We start from the raw sequence: 24,482 nt of genomic DNA, 5'->3' as shown, positions 1-24,482 counted from the left end.
AATATTTTATCTATTTACTTAATATTATCTTTTAATACTAGACTCCTACTATCACAATAATATCAAAATTTTTGTACAAATTATATCAATATACTATCCTATCTCCTAATATACTCCTAAATTATTGTAATACCAATATTTATATCTGTTAATTATCTATTTCTCTATTTCAGGTTATTTAAGAAAAACACAGTATCAAGGTTTCTCTAAGTCTTTCATATTTTTGTTTTAATTTTGGCTCTTCAAATCAAAGATTTTAGTAGCTGTACATTCCGATTAAGCTATGATCTACAAACTTCATCCAGAATTGATAACGAAGATAGCAGAACACATTGAGTTTTATGAAGATTTTGAGACGTTTGGTAAACTCTGTACGTGCTGGAGAAAAGCTATGAAACTTGCTGATAGATCAGCAGCATCGCGTCAAACCCCTCAGCTAATGCTTGCACCTGAAAGCGGCAATATTTATTCAAAGGACCAATTATACAGCTTCCACAGCCGCAAGATCAGCAAGCTAGACTTGCCGACTCCAGAGGATGATCCTGATGGCATGTGGCAGTACATAGTGTCATCGTCGCATGGGTGTCTATTTTATGTAAACGATACAGGTGCAGTGAATATTGTGATCAGTCTAGTGCATCCAATTTCCAAGGAGGCAATTAGAACCCCTGAGCTCCCAAGTGATCTAATGTGGAAACTCAAAAATTATGAAGACTTTGCATCCTATGTTCGCAGCGATGTGAATTTTGCTTTGTCCGAAAGTCCTTCAAACACTTCCCATTATATCTTAAGCCTGTTTCTTCCAAGCTGAGGATAGCGACGATGTCCACACTGTCGCGATTTGGAATAGCAAAGAAAATTATTGGGTGGTGAAGGAACTAAGTGCTGATGAGTATGAGATGACAACAAACATTACTGTCACTTTTCACAAGGAGGAATTTTATATCTGTGATGAGAGCAGTAAAACGATTGTTGGATTTGTCATCAAAGACGATGCCATATGCACTCGGCTTCTATTCGTTAAACCTCCGTGGGAAGAGGCCGAGGACAGGGAAAAGATATACTTGGTGGGATCAGGTGACGCGCTACTACTAGTTCGTTGTAAGCTTCCCAATCCCTCTCGCCATGGTACTTTCTATTTCAGGATGTGAGAAGTGAATACTGTTAACGGGAAAACTAAAGAGGTCAATAATTTAGGAAATAAAGCTCTTTTCTTGAGTCGTAAATCATCTTTTTTTGTGGAGGCATCCTTAGACGATCGTGGTTGTAAGCCTAATTGCATTTACTATGTCGATGATTTTGTTTATGAAAGCGAAAAATTCATGGGCGTTTATGATTACAACTCTACTCTGGTCGAAAAATTCAAGACTACATTAGTCCATCATATTTAAGAAAAACATATGTACGAAGTGCACCAGCTATGTGGGTTGAGACACCTTCTCGATTTCCCTACACTTAGTAACGGACTGATCATAGCTACAAGGTAGCTAGCCATGGATGAGTAGATGACTCATTGTTAGGAAAAACATAAGTACGTATGATTTTTGGATCATTTGGCTAATTCATGTCACTTCGATATCCCGTATTAGATTGACAATAATACAACTATACTCCTTCCGTTCTTGAACATTCATAACAGTTTATAAATTACTTGTATTTATATTAGTTTGATTTTTTTTTTTTATTATTATTATTAGGAAATTTTAGTTTGATCTTAAATACATGTAATAATAATTTATTAATAAAAATTATCAAAAATTAATATTTGAAAATATACATTGAGACTAATCCGACAACTCAATAACGGCGGGTGATGAGAATCAATCCCAAGATCTTCTAAAATCGGGAGGGGAGCTCTAACCACTTCAACTATCCCTCACTCTCACCTTTATAACATGCACTCTTTAGTTGCATGTTACTAAGAAAATACAATAATTGAATACTAATACAGAATACTAATACAGAATTCATTGAGACGAATTCAATAAGACTCAACATGATTATGCTAAAGTATATTTTAGTGTTTTACATATTCAGAAGCTGAAGAAGTAATAATTAATGTCAACTAATTTGATGGGGAATTTGTTTAGTTTTCATACATAATTGGATTCAAAAGAGATGGAGTACGGTATAATTAGTTGATCAAATTTATTAATATAATACGAGTAATAACTAACTTTTTGTTAGAGAAATTATTATATGAGATATTGGATATTATGAAAATATATCATTAGTGAATTGTGATATATTTTTCATATTGATATTAGGATTGATTTAGTAAATAATATCATAATGTTTGATACTTGTATTATTTAACAAATTGATCCTAATATAAAAAATATATCCAAAAACGATATCTATTAACCTATATTAAAAGCAAATTCTTTCATATCACTTGTCATTACCTTGTGAATAACAATCATATTTCATATATACCCAAATAAAATATTTCTGAATATCTTTTATATACTTTATATTTTGTAATATTATTGTCAAAATTTTTTAACCTAATATTCTCCTAAATTCCTAATCCGAAATATCTAAAATCTCATCTAACACTTTTTAATCCGTATGATAGTAGCACACAAGATATTGATTGTAAAACAAAAATTGATGTTTTTTTTTAATCAAATGTTTTTAATTTTCTCATGGGAAAGTGAAAGGAAGTATTGGGCATTACAAATTAGATCGGGCAATCCTAACTCGATCCGAATAATCCGACTCGAATGACCCGACTCGCAACCCGAAATCATTGACTTGAACCCGAATTAACCCGACCCGACTTGATCGTGATCCGAAGTGGAGTTGACCCAAATGTGACCTGATGCTCGAAATGATCCGACCTAAAATTGACCCGAACCAAAGTAACCCGAATTGAGTGACACGACCCGAATTGACCCGACCCGAAGTGAACCGATTCGAAATGACACAACCCGAAATGACCCGATAGATACTCATGTTTTGTTTTTTTGGTGTTACTTTAGTTTCTACTTATAAAAGTTACTACCATTATTGAAATATAAGAGGAATTTTCCCACAATTTTTCTAAGTAAATTTATTTTTAGCGACCCAATTTGAACTTGACCTGACTCGAACTGACCCGATCGGAACTTGACCCGACTCGAATTGACTTGACCCGAAATTGACCTAAAAATTGACCCGACTCGAACTGACCCTACCTAAACTAACCTGACCTAAATTGACTCGACCCGAAGTGACCCAACTCGAACTTAACCCGAAGTGCTGACCAGAATTTGACCCGACCCGACCCAAAATTATCCTAAAGTGCTGACCCGACCCGACCCGAATATTTGCTCACCCGAAATTGACTCGACCCGTTTGTCAGGTCTACTTACAAGTGATAATTTTGCGAGAGGTTGACGGTTTAAACTTTAACCCCATGTACTTATTGGTGCAAGATCTATCATTGTATAACAATTAATATCTACATACAGCTAACCTACTTTGATCATCTTATACAACTTTTTATACTAAGTATCTAACTAACCTATTTTCCAAGTCTTTGATTCATGTATCAATAAACATAATTAATTATTCTTAAAAAAATACATAATTAATTACTATGATTGATTTCTTTGCAAATTTACATACAAATTCATTACTCCGGCACCAACCAAACGAGCCGTTAGTCCTACAAAGAAAACACAGGCACACAGCCTGAATAGACCGACAAAATCAAAAAATAGAGAGTGACGCAGACAAGTCCACTTAAAAAAGTTGACACTTTACACTTGAATCATAGACCCAGAATACACAAAAATTCAGAAACAAGAGGGACATTCCCGCCCCACCAAATCAAACCCCAAACTTTTATTTTTTGGATTTTTGCCCATTTTAATCCTAGAGAGAGAAAGCTAGTTAGTCAAAAATGGCAGATGGAAAAAGAGAAGAAGCAGGGTCATCTTCAATTTTTGGGGAAGAACACAAAGAGAATAATGTGGAAGAAGAAGTTGATGAGTTTGCAATTGATGGGTCTTTTGCTAAGTTTGTTCCTCCTCCTCTTGTTCCTCTTCAACACCATCTTGAGAAAGACAAGGTTTTTATTTTGATTTATTTTTTTATTTTATTTTTTTTTCCATTTTTTGGGTACTAATTTGTTTGTTGAATTATGCTTTTTTGAATTTTGAAAAGTTAATTTCTAATATCATGTTCTGGGTTTTCTGGGTTTTTAATTTGAGTTCTGGGTTTATAATTTGATCCTGGGTTTGTGACTAAAATTTTTTGCAATTTGGAACAAAAAAATTAAAATAAATAAAGCCCATAATTATCATTGCTGGTTTGTAAGAATTGTGTTGAACTTTGGATCAAAATAGTGTACACTGTACAGTTGAATAATGATGAAAAAACTAGGAGAGGGTCAAACTCAATTCTAGGGTTTAATTTGCTCTGTTTACCTATGCATATATTAAGTTTACTTTGGTATAATCAAGTACAGAAATGGACTAGTGTTAGGATTAAATCGTTTTCGTCTACTTCCGAATTTGATGTGCGAAATGGTTACTACTAAGAACCCTTGAGTGCACTTGTTTTGGAGCAAGCCCCAGTTTATAACAAGAACAAGCTGAATGAATGATGTATAATGCAACGGGCAGGCTTAAATTGATTACTTTGGGGTGTGTTTTAGTTATTGTCCCAAAATGTCCTGGATTTATAGGCATAATTCAACTTTCATCTTCTATATGCTGTCAATGTTTAAGTATATAACATTGGGTAAACTGAACACTCTTCACTGTCATTTTGTAGAAGTTTTAGATGCTGCAATAAGTGGATTTTGAACTTTATATCATATTCTTGATTATACTCCCTATGTTTTGAGGTAGTGGTCACATTGTCACAAGTCCTAACCTTTAATATTGAAGATATGACATGATTTTACAATACGATCCCTTGCAATAGATGTGTAATTTCTATCCGTTTTGTTGCGGAAATTGGAAGGAGATTTCCCACATAGAGTGTATCTACTATTTCTTTGCACTTTTTCTATATTTTTTATACATCCATGTTGTCTGGGATCAAATCATGTGTAACAGTGTAAGTGTTAAATTTACATTTTGTCGCAGGATGATGAGAGCTTAAGGAGGTGGAAAGAGAAGCTACTAGGCTGTGTTGAAAGAGATATAAATGGTTGGCCTTTGGATACCTTTTGTTGCTTTTCTTTTGCCTCTTTGCACTGAGTTTCTTGTATACTAATTAACTATTATCCTTTTGCATTTCTTTGTTAGGCCAAGTGGAACCTGAAGTTACATTTCACTCTATAGGAATTATATCCAATGACCTTGGAGAAAATAATACTCCTTTGCCTTTGGATGAAAGCCAGGCCAGCAATGTTCTGTTTTCACTCAAAGAAGGTTCTCAATATCGTTTTAAGCTAGCCTTCACCGTCAAGTACAACATTGTCTCTGGTCTCACCTATTCTAATACCGTATGGAGAGCAGGAATTCAGGGTGAGTGTTTTTGTTTAAGTACGAAGTTAATCTCTGATCTTCAGCTTTAGTTGAGATCATTGGCAGTTAAACTTTGCAGTTTTGTAGGAACATGCAATTTCAAAATTTCAAAACTGATCTAGTAACATAGGAACTAGTCGCTCAACTCATTAGTTTGAAAATTGATCGTCTTATTAAAAATTTACTTCATGTGTGTTCTGCAGCCTATGTATTTTTATCAAAATTCAGAATGTTTATGCTTAATTTGACCAAGTTCACTTCACAAGCCTCATCCATGGATTTTACTAGAGAACTCATCCATGGTTTAACCAAAGCTACTATTGTGCTGCTCTTTGGTTAATTGTACGTGAAGGAACAGCTTGAACTTGCATGCTTAGGTTCCTGATTTCTCTAACAGCTTCAAACTCTCCTTCTGATTTGATTCCACAACTGTGTATTTCTCTATTGTTATCTCCCATGTAAATTTTGCTACTCTAGTAAGAAACTGTTTGGGTGTTCTCTTCTTAGTGAACTCAAGTGGAAATTTACTGTACAAGAACATATTAGGAAGAGTGATATCAATGAGAAGGAATAGCTGATAAAATGTAAACTCTTCTTTTGCCCATGTACTGTAGGGTGAGTGACTGTCATTACAGACTTGGAAAAATATTTTCCTGACTTTATGAAGTTATATTCAATGTGCAGTGTTACCTCTTTTAAATGTGGCCAATGTTGGAAGAATTTGATTAGAAATAGATTTTGTTTTGGTGGGTTATTGTGAGAGTATGTCTTGTGCAATTTGATGTTTTGCTCTATGTTTCAGGGCCTTCAGGCTGTTTATCAGGTCTAAATAATTATAGGAAGCTAGTCGCTTTTATGCACAATTGCCATTGTTGTCCTTGTTGTATATAGAACTTTGTCATTATCATGGTTTTCTCAGCTTACCTTTACCCATTGTATATTTGTATTTATTAGCTGTTCCATTTGTTGTAGTGGATCAAAGTGAGGGAATGCTAGGCACCTTTGCTCCACAACAGCAACCCTATGTACACCTCCTAGATGAGGAGATTACCCCATCTGGTGCTCTAGCAAGAGGAGTTTACTCGGCAAAATTAAGGGTAAGTTGCTAAGTTCCACTACGTACACCCTACTAGTCTCCAAGATTTTATTTTCTTTGTTGTAAGCAGAAGAGGGTTCAGTAATTGGTGCAAGTTAAATATTTAAAAAAAAAAAAAAAAAAAATTAAAAAAAATAAAAAAAAAAAAAAAAAAAAAACCCTTAACTGCTAAGTATATAACTATATATTACAAATGGGGAGGCTACCCTACATCTCATTCTTTGTTCCACAGTTGTGTACACACATATGAAGGTTATATATTGTTCTACAGACCCACCGAATTTGTAGTTTGCCTATTTAATTTATACATCCCACTACCAAACCTGACAAGGTGCTAGCAACCAATGGCCTACGAAATTGAAGTTGTATTTGTAGATTTTGAAAAAGTTGGGTTAGAACCCTTAGTTGTAGCTGAAATCGTCATTGTCAAGCTGAGGGCCATCAACAACAAGATAATGAAACACGTATTCATAAATCACAAATGCGATAACAGGAAAAAGAGATCAGCTTTCTTTCTGTACTTTCACTCATCGAGCATTTTTCCCTGATTCCATTTGCCCTTGTTTGCAGTTTGTGGATGATGACAAGAAATGCCACATGGAGCTTAGTTACACTTTTGAAATTACAAAGAGAAGCTAGCTCATACTCTCTGCCGTCTCTGTGGGTCTCATTGCACATGTCTGTTATGTTACTTTCGTTATTGTGTGCGTAACAGGTTTATGATAATTTCCTAATGTTACAACTCAAGTCGTTCCATTGTTAAGGGCAATACCTATGAATCTGAAAAATTGACAAGAACTCGGCCATTATCAGCTCCAATCTGTAAGTAATTATGCACCTGAGGATCAAGGAGTGGACGGTTGGTTAGTCCCTCCATCTCCTCCCGGTGTGACCGGAATTTGATCCTCATCCCCACCTCTATGTGATAGGAGGGGCACCTTGTATCTTATTATAAAATAAATAAATAAATAAATAAATAAATAAAATAAAATAAAATAAAATAATAATAAATAAATAAAATGTAATGATGCATTTGTCACTCCATATGGTAAAATGATCAAGATGTTCCTCCTGTAATTTCTTCCTTTCCCTCCTATCCCTAACACACAAATCATCGAGCCTGAATGCTGCTCTTGCACCCATCTCCACGCTCATGAACCCATCCCTACCCCATTGTAACCACCACAGCTGCCACCCCACCATCACTGCTGTACCAACAACCACCACAAGTCATCCATCACCACCAGACAAACCACCAAGAACTCACCAACCACGGTCACCATCACCACCAGTGTCATGTTATCCAATTTCTAAACTTCAAGTGAACCATACTCTTTATGGCATTCATGTTCTTAAAATTTACATAGTAGTATTAAGCTTGCTTTTACCTTTATCTTTTTCGAATTGGTGTTTATTCCCTATCTTTAGCAGCATTCAATAACTAATCAACCCTTTTACTTCATTGAAGATTTTTTTTTTTTAAAAAAAAATGTTTATATATTATGTATAAATGAGAGACAACAATAACTTAACCTAATATGGAGATGAGTTGGGCAACGAACTGCGGTTGGTACCAGTAATGTTATTTTACTAAGATAATCATGCAAGCTTTTGCACAATGTCATCTCTCATTGCTGCAATTGTACAGGCAAGTAATTCAACTCTGATTTCCTATTGCTCCCTGCTAGGCTGCTAGCAACTAAATCATTGCTATCATTGGAATAGCCACGCTTCCTTTGCCTTTACAGCTCCAATTGTCTCCTTAATTGCCTTCTAATTCCCTCAAGATATGGCTTATTTAGAGAATACAAAAATGATTATTGGCACTCTTTTGCACGACTATCAAATTTGCATAGCAAATCATTTACGCCAAATTTGTTGTTCAAAGCATTCATATGAGCTGAATACAGTTGGTTCTAATTGGAATTTGTTTGAAGCATTCAAAACATGGTTCATTTGATAGTAGTTCCAAGTAATAATACAGTTGCGAGACAATGAATATCTAGATGTAATTACATGAATCCATTGAATAAAACTTGATCACAGCAAAAATATTACAAAGATGAATTATGTACAGCAGAAATGAATTATATCAATCTACTGACCTACATGTCTACTTCATTTCTATAACACTTGGGTTTTGCCTTCGTGGAAGATTTACGATGCACAGTAGTTGTCAAGAATCACTATGCAATCTGAAGCTTAAGCAAAAATACAACAGAGAATGAGATGGGTGCAACTCCCAACAGCTAATTTCCGGACTACAACTCCCAACAGCTAATTTCAGGACTACACTGTCAATTTGTGTGGGCACAAACAAGCGCCTTCTTCATCAATTCCTGCAGCAAGAAAATTGGTCAGCTGAACATGAAAATCTGGGATTAGCACGGGGGAAACTATATAACCTATAAGCAGACATCAAACACTTAATAGCCCGAAATTATAATTTAAATTGACACACACAGCTAAGAAGGGCTTTATGGCTTATATGTAATTTGTCAACTGCTATATATGATTTGTCAAGAAAAGCTATTGAAGGAGAATAAATTGGACTCAATCTACTATCAAGCAAACACCATATAGTAGACTAACCAGTCAAAACTGCTCATTGGCATCCAATATACTCTTTTTGCCTCAACTTTACCTGCAAACGTCCGATTATAGTTTCTAGATTGAATAGTCAAATCCCTTGGGATTAATTTGCCCCAATCTACTCTATACTAAACACCCCCCATATGTTACCCGTAATAGAAGAGCATATTGAAGAGTGGATTTGCAATTAAGGTTAAACAATAAAAACCCTTGAATCTACCACGAGCCACTTCACAGTATTACACATCCAAATTTAAAGTAAAATTATGCCAAACACTTCTGCTAATATAAAGTAAATCCTATTATTGCTATATACTTAATCTTCCATTGCTATCTATTACTCCCTCGGTCCATAAATGTATGCTCCAAGTACAATTTGCACGGTTTTTTTATACTAAGTGGAATGAAGTTAATGAAAAGGTAACATTGTGGAACCACATATTGTTGACAAGGACAGGGAAGGGGAAAGATACGAAATGGGTACATAACTACATAATACACTAATTTAAAAAATAGAGGATACGAGAACAACTAAGAAAGTATTATAAAATACATTCTTAAAAACAAGATTTCATGAATATTTCAATAATATTTGGTCAAATTAACTTTACAAATTCAAAAAAGATGAAAAAATCAAAATACTCAAAATGAATATATTGAAAACAATAAAATTTAGTTACTTTTTTTTTAAGAAAAAAGTACAAAATAATATATCTAAGTACTCGGTACCCATGAATTAGGAGTACATACCGCATATCCGGTATGGGTATGACCGTATGATAATCAATTAAGAGTACCGATATTTCACAGTATATTATAATCTTCTATGTTGGTAGTACGAAAAGTAAAACTTAAGTTCACATCCCAAGTCTAGAACATCAATAGTAATAAGACGAGGGAGTATAAAGGTATGGGTCTCTTGTGGAAGCATGAAAGATTCATGTACAATAGATGGTTCCTACAAGGTGCCCCAAGTCCCCAACTCCTAAATAGGTGCAAGGGTTTTTCTGAGTATCATGTTTTTGCTCTATTGTCTCTTCTTTTGGTTCATTGCTTTTCTATACCCTAAGGTCCAAGCTCATAGCTAGGTAGTTTTCTTTTGTCCTTTACAGTAAAGGCATTACTTCTGAAATCATCCAAAAATGTGCAATCAAATCAAACACTAAAACAACTATAAGTACTTTACCAGATATTATATATAATGTAGCAAAAGATCTGCTGAAGAATCCTTTAACCGACAGCTCTGTCCAAGGTGAACATCACCGAATGCATACCTGCATCACAAGGGAATAAATTCTTGAGATTGAAATAAAAAGGCATAGCTTCAGTACCTATGAGAATAATATTTACGTACAAAAGGACAGGGAAATACCTATATTCACAATATTCAGGCCATGCGCAACGAGCTTTACCATAATCCCAATAACAGTCATCATTTCTTAAAGGTCCCCGCTTTGCTGTTGCAATTTGATATCATATTTTAGGAACACGTAACATATATCTTAGAAACCAACTAGATAAAAAAATTAAAGAAATCACCTTTTGTGACAAACTTTGATTTTGCTGCAGGATGAATATCGTGCCACATCTCAAGCCACAACTCCCTCATTAATGCAGGGGATCTGACCATATTCCTGTGATTTACTACATGGAAAGAACAACATTTTACACGAGAAAAGTTCACATGGAAAAGACCTCTTTAAGACATATGACATCATGATGCACAGAAAGGAAAGGTGTCTGACATTCCAGCTCTGTTAGACACAGAGTTCATGTATTCCGGCATAACTAGAAACTCATACTCCCTAACTGTTTAACAGACATTTCTGACACTGGGAACATACCCCATGTCATCGGTATCTAACAAGAAATATCTACGCTGTCCTGCATGGATAACAGGAAAGGAGAGTTCTGATAGCTGATGTAGTATTTATGCCTCAAGTTTACAAGCACTTAAATCAATCCTTTTTTCTGCATACAGATGATAAAGAGTTGAAAACTCAAAAGTATGAATGATAGGTGGGGTTTTCAAACTTGAGACCTTACTCAGCTACTGTAACTGAAAATAAACTTTAACCATAGGTCTAAGGACTCATGCCTCCTGGGACAACAATCAAATCTCAATAGTCATTTTCTAGAAAAGAACTACTTCCAGCATACAAAGTTTCAACTCTTGTCACATCTACTTCTAGAATCAAGATTTTCATCACGAAAATCCCAGCATGATAAATACACATAATAAAATAACCGGAAAATGTAAGTAGTACCCTATCCCAAAGTCTAGTTAGTTGTCATGGATTATCAGTTTCACTGATCATGAATACAGCAACCTACTTCCGCAGAAATCAGGGAAGCTTAAAGTCAGTTGAAAGAGTAACTGGATAAAACGTATCTAGCTTCTCTGTTGCACTAAAGTCCAGTCCAGGGATTTTATACCTTTATCAAGCTCCCACACAGCTGTCCTCCTTCCAGGAATGCTCTCAGAATCTTCATAGTATGTTATGTATTTAACTCTAGGTGACCTTGTCATATTTGGAATTATGTCAGCTCCACGATCATGTGTTACATTGAGCTCTACCTGAACATCTGTTCCGTCATGCTCTGTCTGCAAAATACAACAAAGTAGCCTTAAGCAAATAAACCCCAAAATGATTTTTACTCGTCTAAGTGATACAGAAAGCATAAACAATCAGGAGTGCTTCAAGCGGTAAATGGGACATAATTCTAAAATAAAAAGTGGCGAACAGGCCATGGGACCAAATTTACAAATATGCAGTTAGAAAAGAATACTGCCAATATACAATATTCAAGATTTTTCTTTTCAAACATTTGCTGTTCATAGATGAACCTGTTCCATCATGACCAATTCGGTTATTTGGCAATACTAATATACATGGACAATATGGTTGAGACATAACACCTTTCCTCCAATCAAATTTCCTCGCTGGGGCATAATCTAATGTAATGTCAAAGACATCTGCAGAGTGGGCCAAAATATGACTAATTACCTCCTCTCTATTATTTTTTGGTCTCCCTCTTCCTTGCTGTGAACCACTATTCCCAAATCCGATGCACCTATCTACTTTGTGGTAGTATGTTTCTGTTCATAGTACACACCGTCTCAGCCTAAGCATCTCACCTCCAACAAACCCAGCCTGACAAATGTCTTGCTTGGTTCCTAGCCTGACTACAGTGCTGAATGCCTCCAAATTTCTCAAATATGTTTCTGTAAAATAACAGGGATAACAACCTTTCCTTAAACGCCTTAATGGAGACTATGCTTGCTGAAAGGCTCTAAGAAGGTAATGACAGATTTAAATATTGAAAAGGTAGAATTTTTAATGCCTCACAATACTTGGCATACCTGAGGAGTCCTTGTTATGTTAACAATTGGTCCCAGCCAATTTTTGCACCAAGAAAGGGAATGATAAGCTACCTGATACAAGGTTGTAAACAAAATAAGTAAGCAATCTAAAGTTAGCATGCTTTAACCAATAAATAGAAATCAAAGTTTTTGAGGCTTACAGTCTCATCACCACTTGCAGCTCCTGGATTCCCTTCAACGAGATTTCCTGACCTAGAGGAAGATATAATTTGCCAAATATAATTAAAACAGAGTCCATGCTTTGAGATGATAAAAGACAGAATTGTAGTTTATAAGATATAACCAGTGGAATTTCAAATGAAACAGCTTATTAACTAAGATAGTAAATGAGATCATGGTGAAAGATATTGGATGTAAGAATATAGTAGGTAATTAAAAATTATATAAATAAAATAAAATTTAAAAAATAAATAAAATAAAATAAAAAAAAAAAAAAGCCTCCAAACACATACATGCACTACCAGAAAACTTAAATAATTACATTTCACGAAATGCAAATTCATTTATCAAAATGTGATTTTCACAAAGATGACAACTGAACACACATGATATAACAATGGATAATTAGCAATCAATCCATCAACCATATGTACATACATACCTACAAACATAAATTTATAGAGGAACTTTTAAGAAGTTCAGGATCAGGATACCTACAGGTAAAAAATTATAAATAGAACAAGTTCTAAGACTTCTAACATTATAAAAAAGGAACACTTAAAGAGTAATCAGAGATGACATGTATTCAGATAATTGTGATTTATTTCCCTTCACAAATTTGAAAATATAGAATATAGATGCCAATAGAAGCATTATCAAAAGCTCTCCAAGTAGTTTTTTTCAGGTATACAATATTATAGTGCCATCAATGAATAATTCATGCTGAAAAAGTGGATAAATCACAAATCAGTGAGAATTCCAGAACAGAAATCTGCACCTACAATAGCTAAGCTGAATATATAAAAGCATGGAATGTATGATATGTATTGCTTACCTCGAATATAAAGATCCTTCTATCTCATAGATGATATCAGTTACGATCCAATTATCAGGATAAGGCTTTCCACTGGGGGCAAAGTAGTAACCAACCTGTTTTGCAATTGCCAAGATGCCAGAGCTGTCATTCAGCACCACATTTTATAAGCTAAATGTAGGATCATACTAAAAATTGGACAAACAAAAGGAAATATGGATGAGAAACCACACAAATGAGAAAAGAAATCAAGCCTCCCACCACATACATTCCATAGAAAATCAAATTTCTGGCACATGTAAGGGCATGAATTTTAATCAGAAAAAAAGCCTTCACAAAATTTTGACAGGAACATTACAAATAGGATGAGTGTGATGACAGATTAACAAGCTTAACAGTAGAGAATACATTTACAAAAATAAACCAGCTCAAACTTTTCATGAATGGATACAATACCTCTGTTCTTGAATCTACTCCATAGATGCAGAAAACATTTTTTAGTGGTGGCCTGTCCCAAGGAGTGAGTGGATTTACAACAGGATCTCCATGATATGACCTGGTAAAAAAATATATACACATTAAGTGAAACAAGCTTATTCTGACTTACCAGTAACACGCAGAAACCAGACGACCTCTTACCACATCATCTGGAAAGTGCAATCAGAAAAACCAATGTACTACAGTTTAAGCTTATCTGCCTTTGTCACAGAAATGAGACAGAAAAGAATAATACTTTACTCAGACCAAGACATGACTTTTACTTGTCTAAATAACAGGGTGAAGCAAGATCAGAATCACATTGCCTTTCTTGAGAAATTGCTCACCGGATAACAAGGTGAAACAGGGTCAGAATCACATTGCCCCTCTTGAGAAATTGAGGATCTGTTCACATAAGCCTTTTACCTAATTTGATGTTTTTTTAACATTGTGAATATCTTGAAAACTCACTACTTATACAAGGGAGACAGTAAGGACTGGAAAGCATATTGAAGGTTTCTTTTATCTAGCAAAATGAACCTATAGTCTAGATCTAGTCAACAGGATCAGTGAGAGAAGAGGAGAAAAAAGGAAGTCGTAGCAGAAAATTTTGGTTGCAAGGCCAGGCATTGGGAAGAGCACTTTGGATTACCTTAAAATTAATGTGAGAATCTTTCCTGATTATTTTCAGTTAAGTGGGTGAAGCAAATAATCTTTTCTAGTGATTAGTTTGGTTCATCATGCTTGAGATTGGAGGATGCAAAATATAATCCTCCTGGCCATACTCGCCTGTGCAGGCCACTAGGTATAAACAATGACATGTGCCTGCAGTGTTTTTTATTTCTTATTTCTTATAATCTTATCACGCAACATGAAGGTGGTTACCTCAAAAAGTAAGACAAGTATCTCCATCCTTGTTACAGCACATGAAACATAAGTCGAGATCATTCATCTAAACAAAACTACAGTATACTTCACACTTCCTTTTTTTTTCCTTTTACTTGCAACACTTCACACTTGCCATTACATAATTTCATTAGATAATATCTTTGATTACCAATATGTAAATATTATATAAAGTTGATATTATAAAAGTATAAATCAAGACGAATCTAACAAGATCCCACATGCCTTTTTTTTCTTGACTATAAATCATTAAATCTAGTCAAAGTGGAGCACATGAATAGTGTAAAAGTCAAAGTGTTGCAAGTAAAAAAAAAAGGGAGGAAGTATTACGGAGTATGCGTTTTTGACTTCCTCTACAGCTTTCAATTAACATAAGTCTCAATATCCAAAATCCAAATAAAGTGTGAGGTCTACAAATAGTTGGGTGTAGCACGTCTTTCAAGTTTCAACTGTTTATTAACAATGAATTATAAGAAGAAAAAAAACCATTTAGAGTCCATCCCTTATAGATCACACACACACACACCCACAACACCAGGCCTTACTTTTGCCGAGGGCCCAAATTATGAGATTTCATTGTTGTTTCAGTCTAAGCACTCTGTTCTTGAAAGGAGAAAAAAAAAAAAAAACTTTCCTAAACAATTCTCAAAATACTACTTAAAAAGTGCAAAGCATTTTAACCTTCAAAATAATTTCTTAACCTAACCTAGAATCTCTCTAGTGACTAATTGCTCCTCAACTTTTGCCATTTCACATGGCAATACTACATTACTAATGCCTGAACTTAATATTTCATAAATAAATAAATAACACATTAACGCTGCTCTCTCCCCTCAAAGTCCCTATCATTTTTAATCAGTCCACTGCAGACTTCCTTTTCACATAATTACATTGTTAATTTGTTATAGATTGATTAAAACTCATCATCCATTTTTTGGGTGATTTAAGCAACCATAAGAGCTGCATATAAGCATGTAATGCATGTTTTAAATTTGTATTATGTTAGTAATGTATGACAAAATCACACATCATTTAGTGTCCTCCCTTCGTCCCATTTTGCTTGTGCTGTATGGCCAAAAAGCTCTCACAAAATGAGATGGAGGTAATATTGTATTTGAGACAACTCTGGCTTTGAGTAATGATCTTGTAATATTTCAGTGTTTGTTTTGATATACTCCGTAAAATACTGTACTTACTCTTGTAGTAAAATATACATTGAAGTACTTTACGCCAGTAGTTTTGATTTTTAGAGTTTATGATCCTAATATATAATCATATTAACATATATATTTCAAATAATACATTTTTTTCTTATTTTTATAATTTTAAGTGGCACAGGCCTCGAAACTGTTTGAGAGGGCCCTACCAAAATGATACAAGTCTACACTTCACAATTTTCCCATAATGTATAGGCCATTTGCCAGGTAAGACAAGTAAAAAGATACCTACTATCAATGCATGCAAATCCCCTAAGATTTGAATCTCAAAAGTCCAAACTAAGTGCCCAACTCACAAGATGATCAATCTTCTCATCTTCCTGCAGTTACAAAAAAACCTTCACAATTCTCCTAACCATGTTATTAGTGGTTAGTAATACCAAGGTGACTCTAGCAAAAGCAGATCTAAGAAAAGCATCTAATCCTTCAACAAAATCATGGCTTTCTTTATGTTAAGCTTCTCAAAACCAATTAAAAAGCAATATTCCAAGGAAACCTACTTCTAACAGAGCCTACATAGTACCTTAGGGCACATATTGCTCATTTGGAGAGCTTCAAAAGAGCAAATTAATAACATTAGGTATACCTTGTAGATAATAAGTCATGGATCACATCTCTAACATTTGAATATCAAAATAAAACAAAAATAGCTCACAACAGAAAGCTTACTTTTGCAACTGATGCAAAAGCCTTTTGCTATCTGGGTCATAGTCCTCGATTGCTTTAAAAAAGGTTCCATCTGATACCTCTCGAGCAGTAAAGGACAACTGAGTTGGAAGACTACATTCCATGCTAGTATTCTCCATAACATCCAGAACAGATGGATGAGCATCAGAGCCTGATTACACATTAAGAAAACAATAAAACGATTGCAAATGGTTCCATCTTTCATTTATAGACATATGTATGACAGTATGAGTAGTAAAAGTCTCACTGTGAAAGGAAGGAATTTCAATGTTGATCAGATTTGTAGGCCACCCTGAATAGTTACTCTTAAACTCCTCTTCTTCACAGTGATAGGCATGATGAACTTCCTTGCCCTTTTCAGTAAAGTGCTTCCGATATTTATCATCCGTTTTACAGTATTTTGAAAATGGCAACATCCACGGCGAAGAACCAAAAGAATTGAACATTAAACGAGCAGTTCCCTACATGGAAGATTGTATTAGGTTAGTAGTATATCATTGTACAATCAAGGAGTGCAGGAACAAATATACAAGATTTTTAACTTCAATGTCTGAGGTGAGCTCGGATTTCGTGAATATAATGACAGGTTGACATGCTATTCATGGATCTTTTGGTTACAGAGTAATCTTCCTTGCTTTCATTCGTGCTATTCCGTGGGGAATTTTCTGGCAGTTACCGTTGAATGATGTACAGCGTGATTGGCCCATGATCTTATCATAATTAGTTTCTAGAGGACTTCTGGTCCTCTTATGATGTAATCTCCCATAGCATCTAAATAAAGCTTCACTTTATATCTTTATTTATAGAAAAATAAAACCATAAGAAAGACGTGTTTGGAGTTTAAGATATGTAGAACGAAAAAGCACTTGACACTAAAGATATAAACAGCCATTTGCTTCAAGGTCAGCAGGATACAGAAAGGGAATTGACCCCTCAACTTCCTTTCTACATGTATGGCTCACTAATTTTCTTTTCCCCTCTAGGTGTTCTGGTAAATGGATTGACCCATATTTCCCTCTGAATTCTGCACCCCCCACCCCCGTATAAAAAAAAAAGAGAGTTCCAAAGCATTTCCAATTTCCCAACCAGTTAATGTTTAATGGGCAGTCTAATGGACATTGCAGGCAAAAACAGCAGATGGTAAAATTATGCTCAATATATACCGTATGAGCCCAATATAAAAGCAAACAAAGAACCTCAGATATTGGAACACCAAAGGTGAATCCAGAAAGTGCAGCCTTGATCGTTTCAGTTGCACCGAGAAAAGGGGCTCCTGTAGAAATACAAAATCATTCACATATGTGCATGCAAAAAACTTCTTTCAAATAAATGGTTAAAGCAAGCATACCAACAGCAAAATAGGCATGGATGTGTTTATCAAGCCAATTCATATATTCTTTCGGAGCGACCTCCAGCTTTAACCACTCTAGAAAGTATCGAAAAACATTGTTTCCAAGTGAATGAGCAAATACTAATGAAGGGCCTCCACGAAGTTTATGAGCAGTTTCAAAAGTCAGCCTGCAGCATCAGTAGAAATTTAAAAATTAATAGACAATAAGAGTATGAGAGGAAAGATAACATATACCAACTACCTAACAACGAAGGTTTTCAGAGAGATTAATAGAAAGAAGGATTTCATGACCATCATTACATTTATTGCTTCTAACTTTCTACGAAGAGAATCAGCAATATCAAAAGACTCGATGCACCTTTTGATACCTGAACATACTCCATATGAAAATGGGTGCATATATGTGTAGGAAAACCATGAACAAATTCTATCTTAGTCAATTAGTCCATTAAAGCTACTGATAGCTTGATGAACAATAATACAAGATTCCAGAAAAATGTGAAAATTCCCTATAATTAACCATAGATATTACAGTAAGTAGTGTTCAATTTAACTTCTTAATTAAATATGGACCAGAAAAGCAAATTCAGGAGAGAAAAAGAAAAGTGAAGAGGATCTTGATCCAGAACTCTTGATTTATGTATGCAGTACACCTATACACCCTTAATTTCAAATATGCAGGTCATATAACAAAATACTTCATAACAATTATGCGACAATAATTTTTGACAGATTAAACAGCAGCAACAGGAAAAGTACAATCAACGAAGTACTTTTTTCTTAATGATCTGAGAGTAAACACATTAAGGACGGGATTTTTACTTATTTCCCACTCACTTTTCATTTTAGAGGCATATTTAGCACAGAATGCATCCAGCAGTCATTAGAGCTTGAATGACAAAGTACACGAGCATGAATAATAAAAATTGGCCACCCAGATAGATCAAAAATAACAAATGTTGTGTGCATGAAATTATAGGATATATACAAACTTGAGTTTGTGGAAATAGAGGTCTCGCTCCTCAAGTTTTGATGGTGATAATCTCCAATCGTAAGGAACAGCAATTATTGCATTGGCCTCTATCCCAAACTCAATACACCACTTGACCCATTCTTTCCACACAGAAGAGAGGGGACCTGACAATTAAGATCATGCGCTTGGTGAAAAATAATTTATTAAGATAACAAATGTCTCAACATCACAATTTATGAAACAAAATGCAACTATACAAGGAACAAGCAGCTTATTTACAGCAATTGTCACGTATATTTCAAATCATAGACTTGTACAAGTTTATGTTGAGCCTTAAGCATGATTCTGTATCAACTTAAACACAGGTCCAAGAGGTTGGTCAGGCAAGGTTAACAAGTTAGAACCCTGCAACTGCAAATAAAAATATTTTTTAAAAAAAGGGTTTTTTTCTATATTTACTCATACTTGATCATTTTTCTTTCTTTGGATGGGGAAAACCCACTTGGACTGTATGACCAGAAATCATCTCCAGTTATCCACATATTCATGTTCCACAAAGTTTCACCATCAGAAAGTTGCTTCGATAAAGGAATCAACTATTATACAAAACAAGCTCCATTGGTCCTTTACACAACACAAGTTCTTCACCACACACACACGCACATGGAGAGGAGGAAAAGTAAACTACAAATAAATACAAAGTATGTAATAATATTTTACAAAAATGTCGATTGCATACCTGTTATGTAACCTGGGTCGAGTTCTGTTATTGCAGATAGTCCACTATCAGGCCTTGACTTGCATTCGGGGTGATCTGTTTGATTGTAAGGCTCTAGCATGATACATTTGAGCCAGCAATTTACGGCAGAAAGCAGCTGCAAACAAATATGAAAGCTTTAGATCTGTTTTAGTCCCTTTTTATTAATGTCATCAAATGAACAAATTTGAGTGTTCTAAACTTATAATTTACCAATATTAGGTTCAATATCTGATCACTAAGACATAATAGGACATTTTTATGCTAGGCAACTAGTAACTCGACATTACATCTGGTTTGCAGAATTTGACAAAATGACCAAGGTGATGATCAAAGATAAGATACAAATCCCTCCATCTAGAATCAATAACCTCATTGTCCCAATCACCCACAGTTTGAGGTTTTACTGTTGATTTACTTAAAACCCCTATATAAATTATAATACTTAGTTGTCTTCTTTCCATACTCTTTCTGTCAATTTTGTTAGAATGGAAGTATTTAGGATATTCGACAATTTCTAGACATCGAAAAATGATAGGTGTGACTATTGATGAAGTATTAGTTAACCACTAATTTTAAAATTGGTCTAGCAAAGAAATTACTGCTAGGAATATTTCTTTACAGGATATCAACGACAAATGTCGAGCAGACGAATAATTAACAGTTCACAGAGCCCTTGTAATCGAATTCTCTTCAGTATAAGATAAAGCAACAAACACACATTTGAAATTCCATCATCCAGGATCATAACTCAATTAAAATCTCTTCAAGAACAGTATAAAAGCAATATTCTAAATAGAGATGATACATAAAGTCAATTTAACAAACTATATCAAAAAAAAAAAAAAAAAAAAAAAAAAAAAAAAAAAAAAAACAGCACAACCTTAACACATTCAGAAATCAAATGAAGGCTATTGCACTAAAAGCACAACCCATTAACCCAAACCCATTATTTGTAAGAAAAAAAAAAAACAAGAACTATAAAAACCCAGAAATTGGTTTCCAAAATCAAACCCAAAAACCCAATTTATTAATTAAAATTAGTTATTATACAAAAAGAGGAAAAGGGTAAATTACCTTGGTAGTATCAAGCCAAACTAAATCAAGAGGATTAAAATCAAGAGGAGAATAAGGACAATCAAGAATAGACCAAGCTCTCAACTGGGTAGAAGCAAATCCTGGAATTATAATACCAGAAAGTTTTCTGTAATCACCTTTGAACTCTTCTTCCCCATAAACTAATGTGGGAGTTTTATGGAAAGTTCCCAGAATTAGAAAGATTAGGATTAGGCCTCGCATTTTGAGCTCCAACAAATGCGGAGCTGCCATTGAAGAGGAGAGAGAAGATGACGAAGATGATGGTGATAATGGAGGGTTTAATAAGGGGTTAGTAGTTTGGAATGTTCTGCCATTGATGAAGCTGATATAAAGTGGAAAATGGGAGAGGCTACGAAAGTACGAATGGTGAAAAAGTCGCTTTCGCAGTCGTAATGGGAAATTTGTGAAACTTTTTAGTAATTCCCTCGAGTAGAGTCAGTACACTCTATACTGGGGAAGAAAAGTGAGAGCGTGTAGACCGTGCGCAATTTCTATGGTACTCCTAGAATGATAAAAAACGATAATTATGGGGTAACTTTTCTCTCAACTAGGCGTATAAATGAGCTGGTACGTTTATAAACTACTCGCAAATAAGCTTGAATATATTGTATGTTTTTGCCCAATTTACAATTCTAGTTGAGAGAATACGCTGGTATACTGTGTTTTTGCCCGATTTTTTCAATTCAAAAAAGGCAGCTAGATCAACTACTGCAATATGCTTCTAATTAGACCTGTCTTCGATCGTCGTCACCTAATTAAGAGTCTGGATGTTGCTAGGCCAGCTTGATCAAGGAGGATGTGGTTCGTGGAGCTCGTTGAATGCGGTCATAGACAATACAATATTTTTTTTTAACTAAAAAAAATTAAAAATAAATAAATAAAAAATAAAATAAAATTACACTTTACTCCCTCCGTTTTTTAAAGTATCACACTTTCCTTTGTGGTCCTTTTTTAAGTAGTACAATTCTTGTTTTGGCAACCTACTCAATATAACATAAGTATTGATTCTCTCTCCTTTCGTGATTCTACCCAAACTATTCTTTTTATGAAATTTTGTGTAGTACTACCCCTAAAGATAGGGTCATTTGTGAACGACTATCCGTTTTTTTTTTTTTTTTTTTTGTAGAACTACCCGCAATTTTGAAAAAATAGGTTCAACACTATCCATTAACGTTTTCCGTCCAATTAAAACATTAGTGGGGCCCACTTTTTCACTTTTCCCACCTAATTAACTCCCCCCCCCCCAACTACCTCTCTCCTCCCTTCTCTCCTCTCTCGTTAACTTTCTCTCCATTCTTATCCAAAAATTCGAGAGAAGAAAAATCAAGCAATTGAACCCAACAACTCAGTAATTCAGGTAATGTTTTACACTTTTTTTAAATTCATGATTCTGTTGAATTTGTTTAAAGGTTTTAATTTACTGCAATTAACATAAGTAGAGTTTAGGGATTCGCATTAGGGTTTATGGGTTGAGTTCAGTTTGGGGGTTTTGATTTCTAGGGTTTGGGATTCAATTGAATTCAGGAATTTGCTTAATTTGGCATTGCGAATGAATTCAATTGCATTTCAATTACTAATTGGCCATTGTTGCAATATCCAAAATAGTAGTTTGTGTATTTACTTCACTTTTTCCCTTTTTCATTGCTGTAGATTCACTCATTTACTTGAAATTACCCAAAAAAAGCAACAAGATGAGTTGGAAGAGAGAGAGACAACAAAGAAAAGGATGATAGGGTTGCCAAATTTTTGAAAGGGGGTGAAGATGATGGTGGAGATTCGCTACTTAGGTCAGACAATTAAGGTGAAATGAGGAAGGTGAAAGAATAGAGTAAGAATGGAGGGAAATTTAATGAGGGAGGAGAGAGGTAGTGGGGGGGGTCAATTAGGTGGGAAAAGCGAAAAAGTGGGTCTCAGTAGCGTCTTAATTGGACGGAAAACGTTACTGGGTAGTGCTAGACAAACTTTTTCAAACTTGCGGGTTGTTCTACACAAAAAAAAAAAAAAAAAAAAAAAAAAAAGTTAGTTGTTCACAAATGACCCTAAATTTAGGGTAATTCTACCAAAATTTTCATTATTTTTAATACAAGTATTTGGCCTTGTTCACTTCACCTTCAAAAAATAATACTCAACAAAAATAATTTCAATTCATTAAAAATAATTTCTGTAATGCCCCGTATTTTTAAATATTTTATAAATGAAATTTTATTTTATTTATAATATTTATTGGTATTTTTCCAAATGTATATTAAAAGTTTCAAATTATTATTTTTGGGTTGATAAACTATTTTATTACATAAGGATTTTTTATGTGTTCATTCTACAATTTATGCCCATACAAAACAAAAGTCTATCCATTTTTATTACTTAATTGGTCCATTATTTTCATGAGGCTCGATTTTACCCTACAACTCTCTCCAATAAATACACCATGAATCCCCAAATTTCCCCCACACAAAAAGATTAGTCATTATTTCTTTCCCCTTTATTTTCTTCATTTTCTTTTTCTTTTATTTTTTTTTTCTTTTCTTTTTCCTTTTCTTTTTCTTCTTTCTTTCTTTCTCCTTTTCCTACGTGAGTCATTACTCACTGCTGTCCCCACTTGCTGCCCTGCCGCTGGCCACCGGACCGCTGGCCACTCCCAGGCGTCGCTGCCACCCAGCCGGCAGCCACCCCCCTTCCTCCTCCTATGTTTTCTTTTTCTTTTTTTTTTTTTTTTTTTTTTTTGCTTAAAAAAATTATTAATTTGTTTTGGATTTTGGTTTTTGTTGTTTGAAATAAGTTATTTAGTATCAAAACAATATTTTTGATGGTTTAAACTATAAATTTCAGATTATTAGTGTTGATTTAATTTTCGGATTTTATGATTTATAAACCTAAGGTTTTAATTTATTGAAATTGGGATTTTAGGGTTCTAAAGGGTAATTAAATCGGGGCTTTTATTCCTATTGTATCTCTAATCACTAATTAAGCATAAAAACATGTTTTTAAGGAAGTTTTAAGGAGTTTTTAATAAAATTATATTGCTGGAAATTAGTTTGAGAATTAATTTGTGATTGTTGGTTATTTTCTAAGAGGTGATTTTTCCCTAGGAGACTTTTAATTGATTAAAAGTGGCACAAAGGATTGTTTACACGAGGTACTTATATGTCTATTTCGTTGTAAGTTGTATCATGTTTAGGTACCAAAAGGAAAGAACTTAGTTTCATGTTTGGAAAACTCTTGGATGGAAATTGTTTAGTTAAACATTGAATTAATTCATGTGCTTATGTTTATGAGACATGTTTTGGTGAATTGATTATGTTTGTATGGAATTATGGATGCAAACATATTGAATTGGATTATTAATTGTTTGTATGGAATGTTGATACAAGCATATCTTTATTGGATTGGTTTGTTAACCATATTTGGATTATTGAAGGATTGAAATTGAATTGTTTAAGTGGAATGAATTTATTAATCATTCCATGAGGTTATTATTATTTTATTTATTACTTAAGCATGACTT

The 24,482-nt window shown here is 34.3% G+C and overlaps 3 protein-coding genes across 4 annotated transcripts; 2 read left to right on the top strand and 1 right to left on the bottom strand.

The window, feature by feature from the left end:
* The first annotated feature begins 283 nt into the window (after positions 1-283).
* On the top strand, positions 284-1,151 carry LOC110689867. The gene is made up of 2 exons (XM_021866699.1): positions 284-761; positions 808-1,151. The coding sequence occupies exons 1-2, from the start codon at positions 284-286 to the stop codon at positions 1,149-1,151; spliced, it is 822 nt and encodes a 273-aa protein (XP_021722391.1).
* Positions 1,152-3,686: 2,535 nt separating this feature from the next.
* LOC110689745 (rho GDP-dissociation inhibitor 1-like) lies at positions 3,687-7,375 on the top strand. Its single transcript, XM_021866532.1, has 5 exons — positions 3,687-4,057; positions 5,082-5,145; positions 5,244-5,465; positions 6,438-6,562; positions 7,132-7,375. Exons 1-5 carry the CDS (start codon positions 3,890-3,892, stop codon positions 7,198-7,200), a joined length of 648 nt encoding a protein of 215 aa, XP_021722224.1. The 5' UTR covers positions 3,687-3,889; the 3' UTR covers positions 7,201-7,375.
* A 1,033-nt stretch (positions 7,376-8,408) lies between these two features.
* LOC110689744 (phospholipid--sterol O-acyltransferase-like) lies at positions 8,409-21,550 on the bottom strand. 2 transcript variants are annotated; one of them, XM_021866530.1, is made up of 16 exons: positions 20,957-21,543; positions 19,862-19,997; positions 19,142-19,286; positions 18,147-18,316; positions 17,995-18,071; positions 17,046-17,259; positions 16,781-16,949; positions 13,968-14,067; positions 13,533-13,627; positions 12,679-12,730; positions 12,518-12,589; positions 11,590-11,758; positions 10,693-10,797; positions 10,526-10,610; positions 10,340-10,427; positions 8,409-8,900 (listed from the first exon to the last, which is right to left on the bottom strand). In XM_021866530.1, the coding sequence occupies exons 1-15, from the start codon at positions 21,206-21,208 to the stop codon at positions 10,346-10,348; spliced, it is 1,923 nt and encodes a 640-aa protein (XP_021722222.1). In that variant the 5' UTR covers positions 21,209-21,543; the 3' UTR covers positions 8,409-8,900; positions 10,340-10,345. The 2 variants fall into 2 exon arrangements, 1 of the variants encoding a protein (XP_021722222.1); XR_002504942.1 differs by lacking the exons at positions 8,409-8,900; positions 10,340-10,427 and having other exon boundaries at positions 10,693-10,787; positions 20,957-21,550.
* Between the last annotated feature and the right edge of the window lie 2,932 nt (positions 21,551-24,482).

The sequence above is a fragment of the Chenopodium quinoa genome, unplaced genomic scaffold (genome assembly GCF_001683475.1).
Source record: "Chenopodium quinoa cultivar QQ74 unplaced genomic scaffold, ASM168347v1, whole genome shotgun sequence".
NCBI lineage: Eukaryota > Viridiplantae > Streptophyta > Magnoliopsida > Caryophyllales > Amaranthaceae > Chenopodium > Chenopodium quinoa.
This window is presented reverse-complemented; position numbering and strand designations above follow the sequence as displayed.

Bases quoted from the DNA above. Each gene is read 5' to 3' on its own strand.
- LOC110689867 (XM_021866699.1), top strand. From the start codon at position 284: ATGATCTACAAACTTCATCCAGAATTGATAACGAAGATAGCAGAACAC. The intron at 762-807 runs GTCCTTCAAACA...GTTTCTTCCAAG, and splicing joins GAATTTTGCTTTGTCCGAAA to CTGAGGATAGCGACGATGTC.
- LOC110689745 (XM_021866532.1), top strand. From the start codon at position 3,890: ATGGCAGATGGAAAAAGAGAAGAAGCAGGGTCATCTTCAATTTTTGGG. The intron at 5,466-6,437 runs GTGAGTGTTTTT...CATTTGTTGTAG, and splicing joins ATGGAGAGCAGGAATTCAGG to TGGATCAAAGTGAGGGAATG. The intron at 6,563-7,131 runs GTAAGTTGCTAA...CCTTGTTTGCAG, and splicing joins TTTACTCGGCAAAATTAAGG to TTTGTGGATGATGACAAGAA.
- LOC110689744 (XM_021866530.1), bottom strand. From the start codon at position 21,208: ATGGCAGCTCCGCATTTGTTGGAGCTCAAAATGCGAGGCCTAATCCTA. The intron at 14,068-16,780 runs GTAAGCTTTCTG...TTTTTTTACCAG, and splicing joins CTTTTGCATCAGTTGCAAAA to GTCATATCATGGAGATCCTG. The intron at 12,731-13,532 runs GTAAGCAATACA...ATCTTCCTCTAG, and splicing joins GAAGGATCTTTATATTCGAG to GTCAGGAAATCTCGTTGAAG.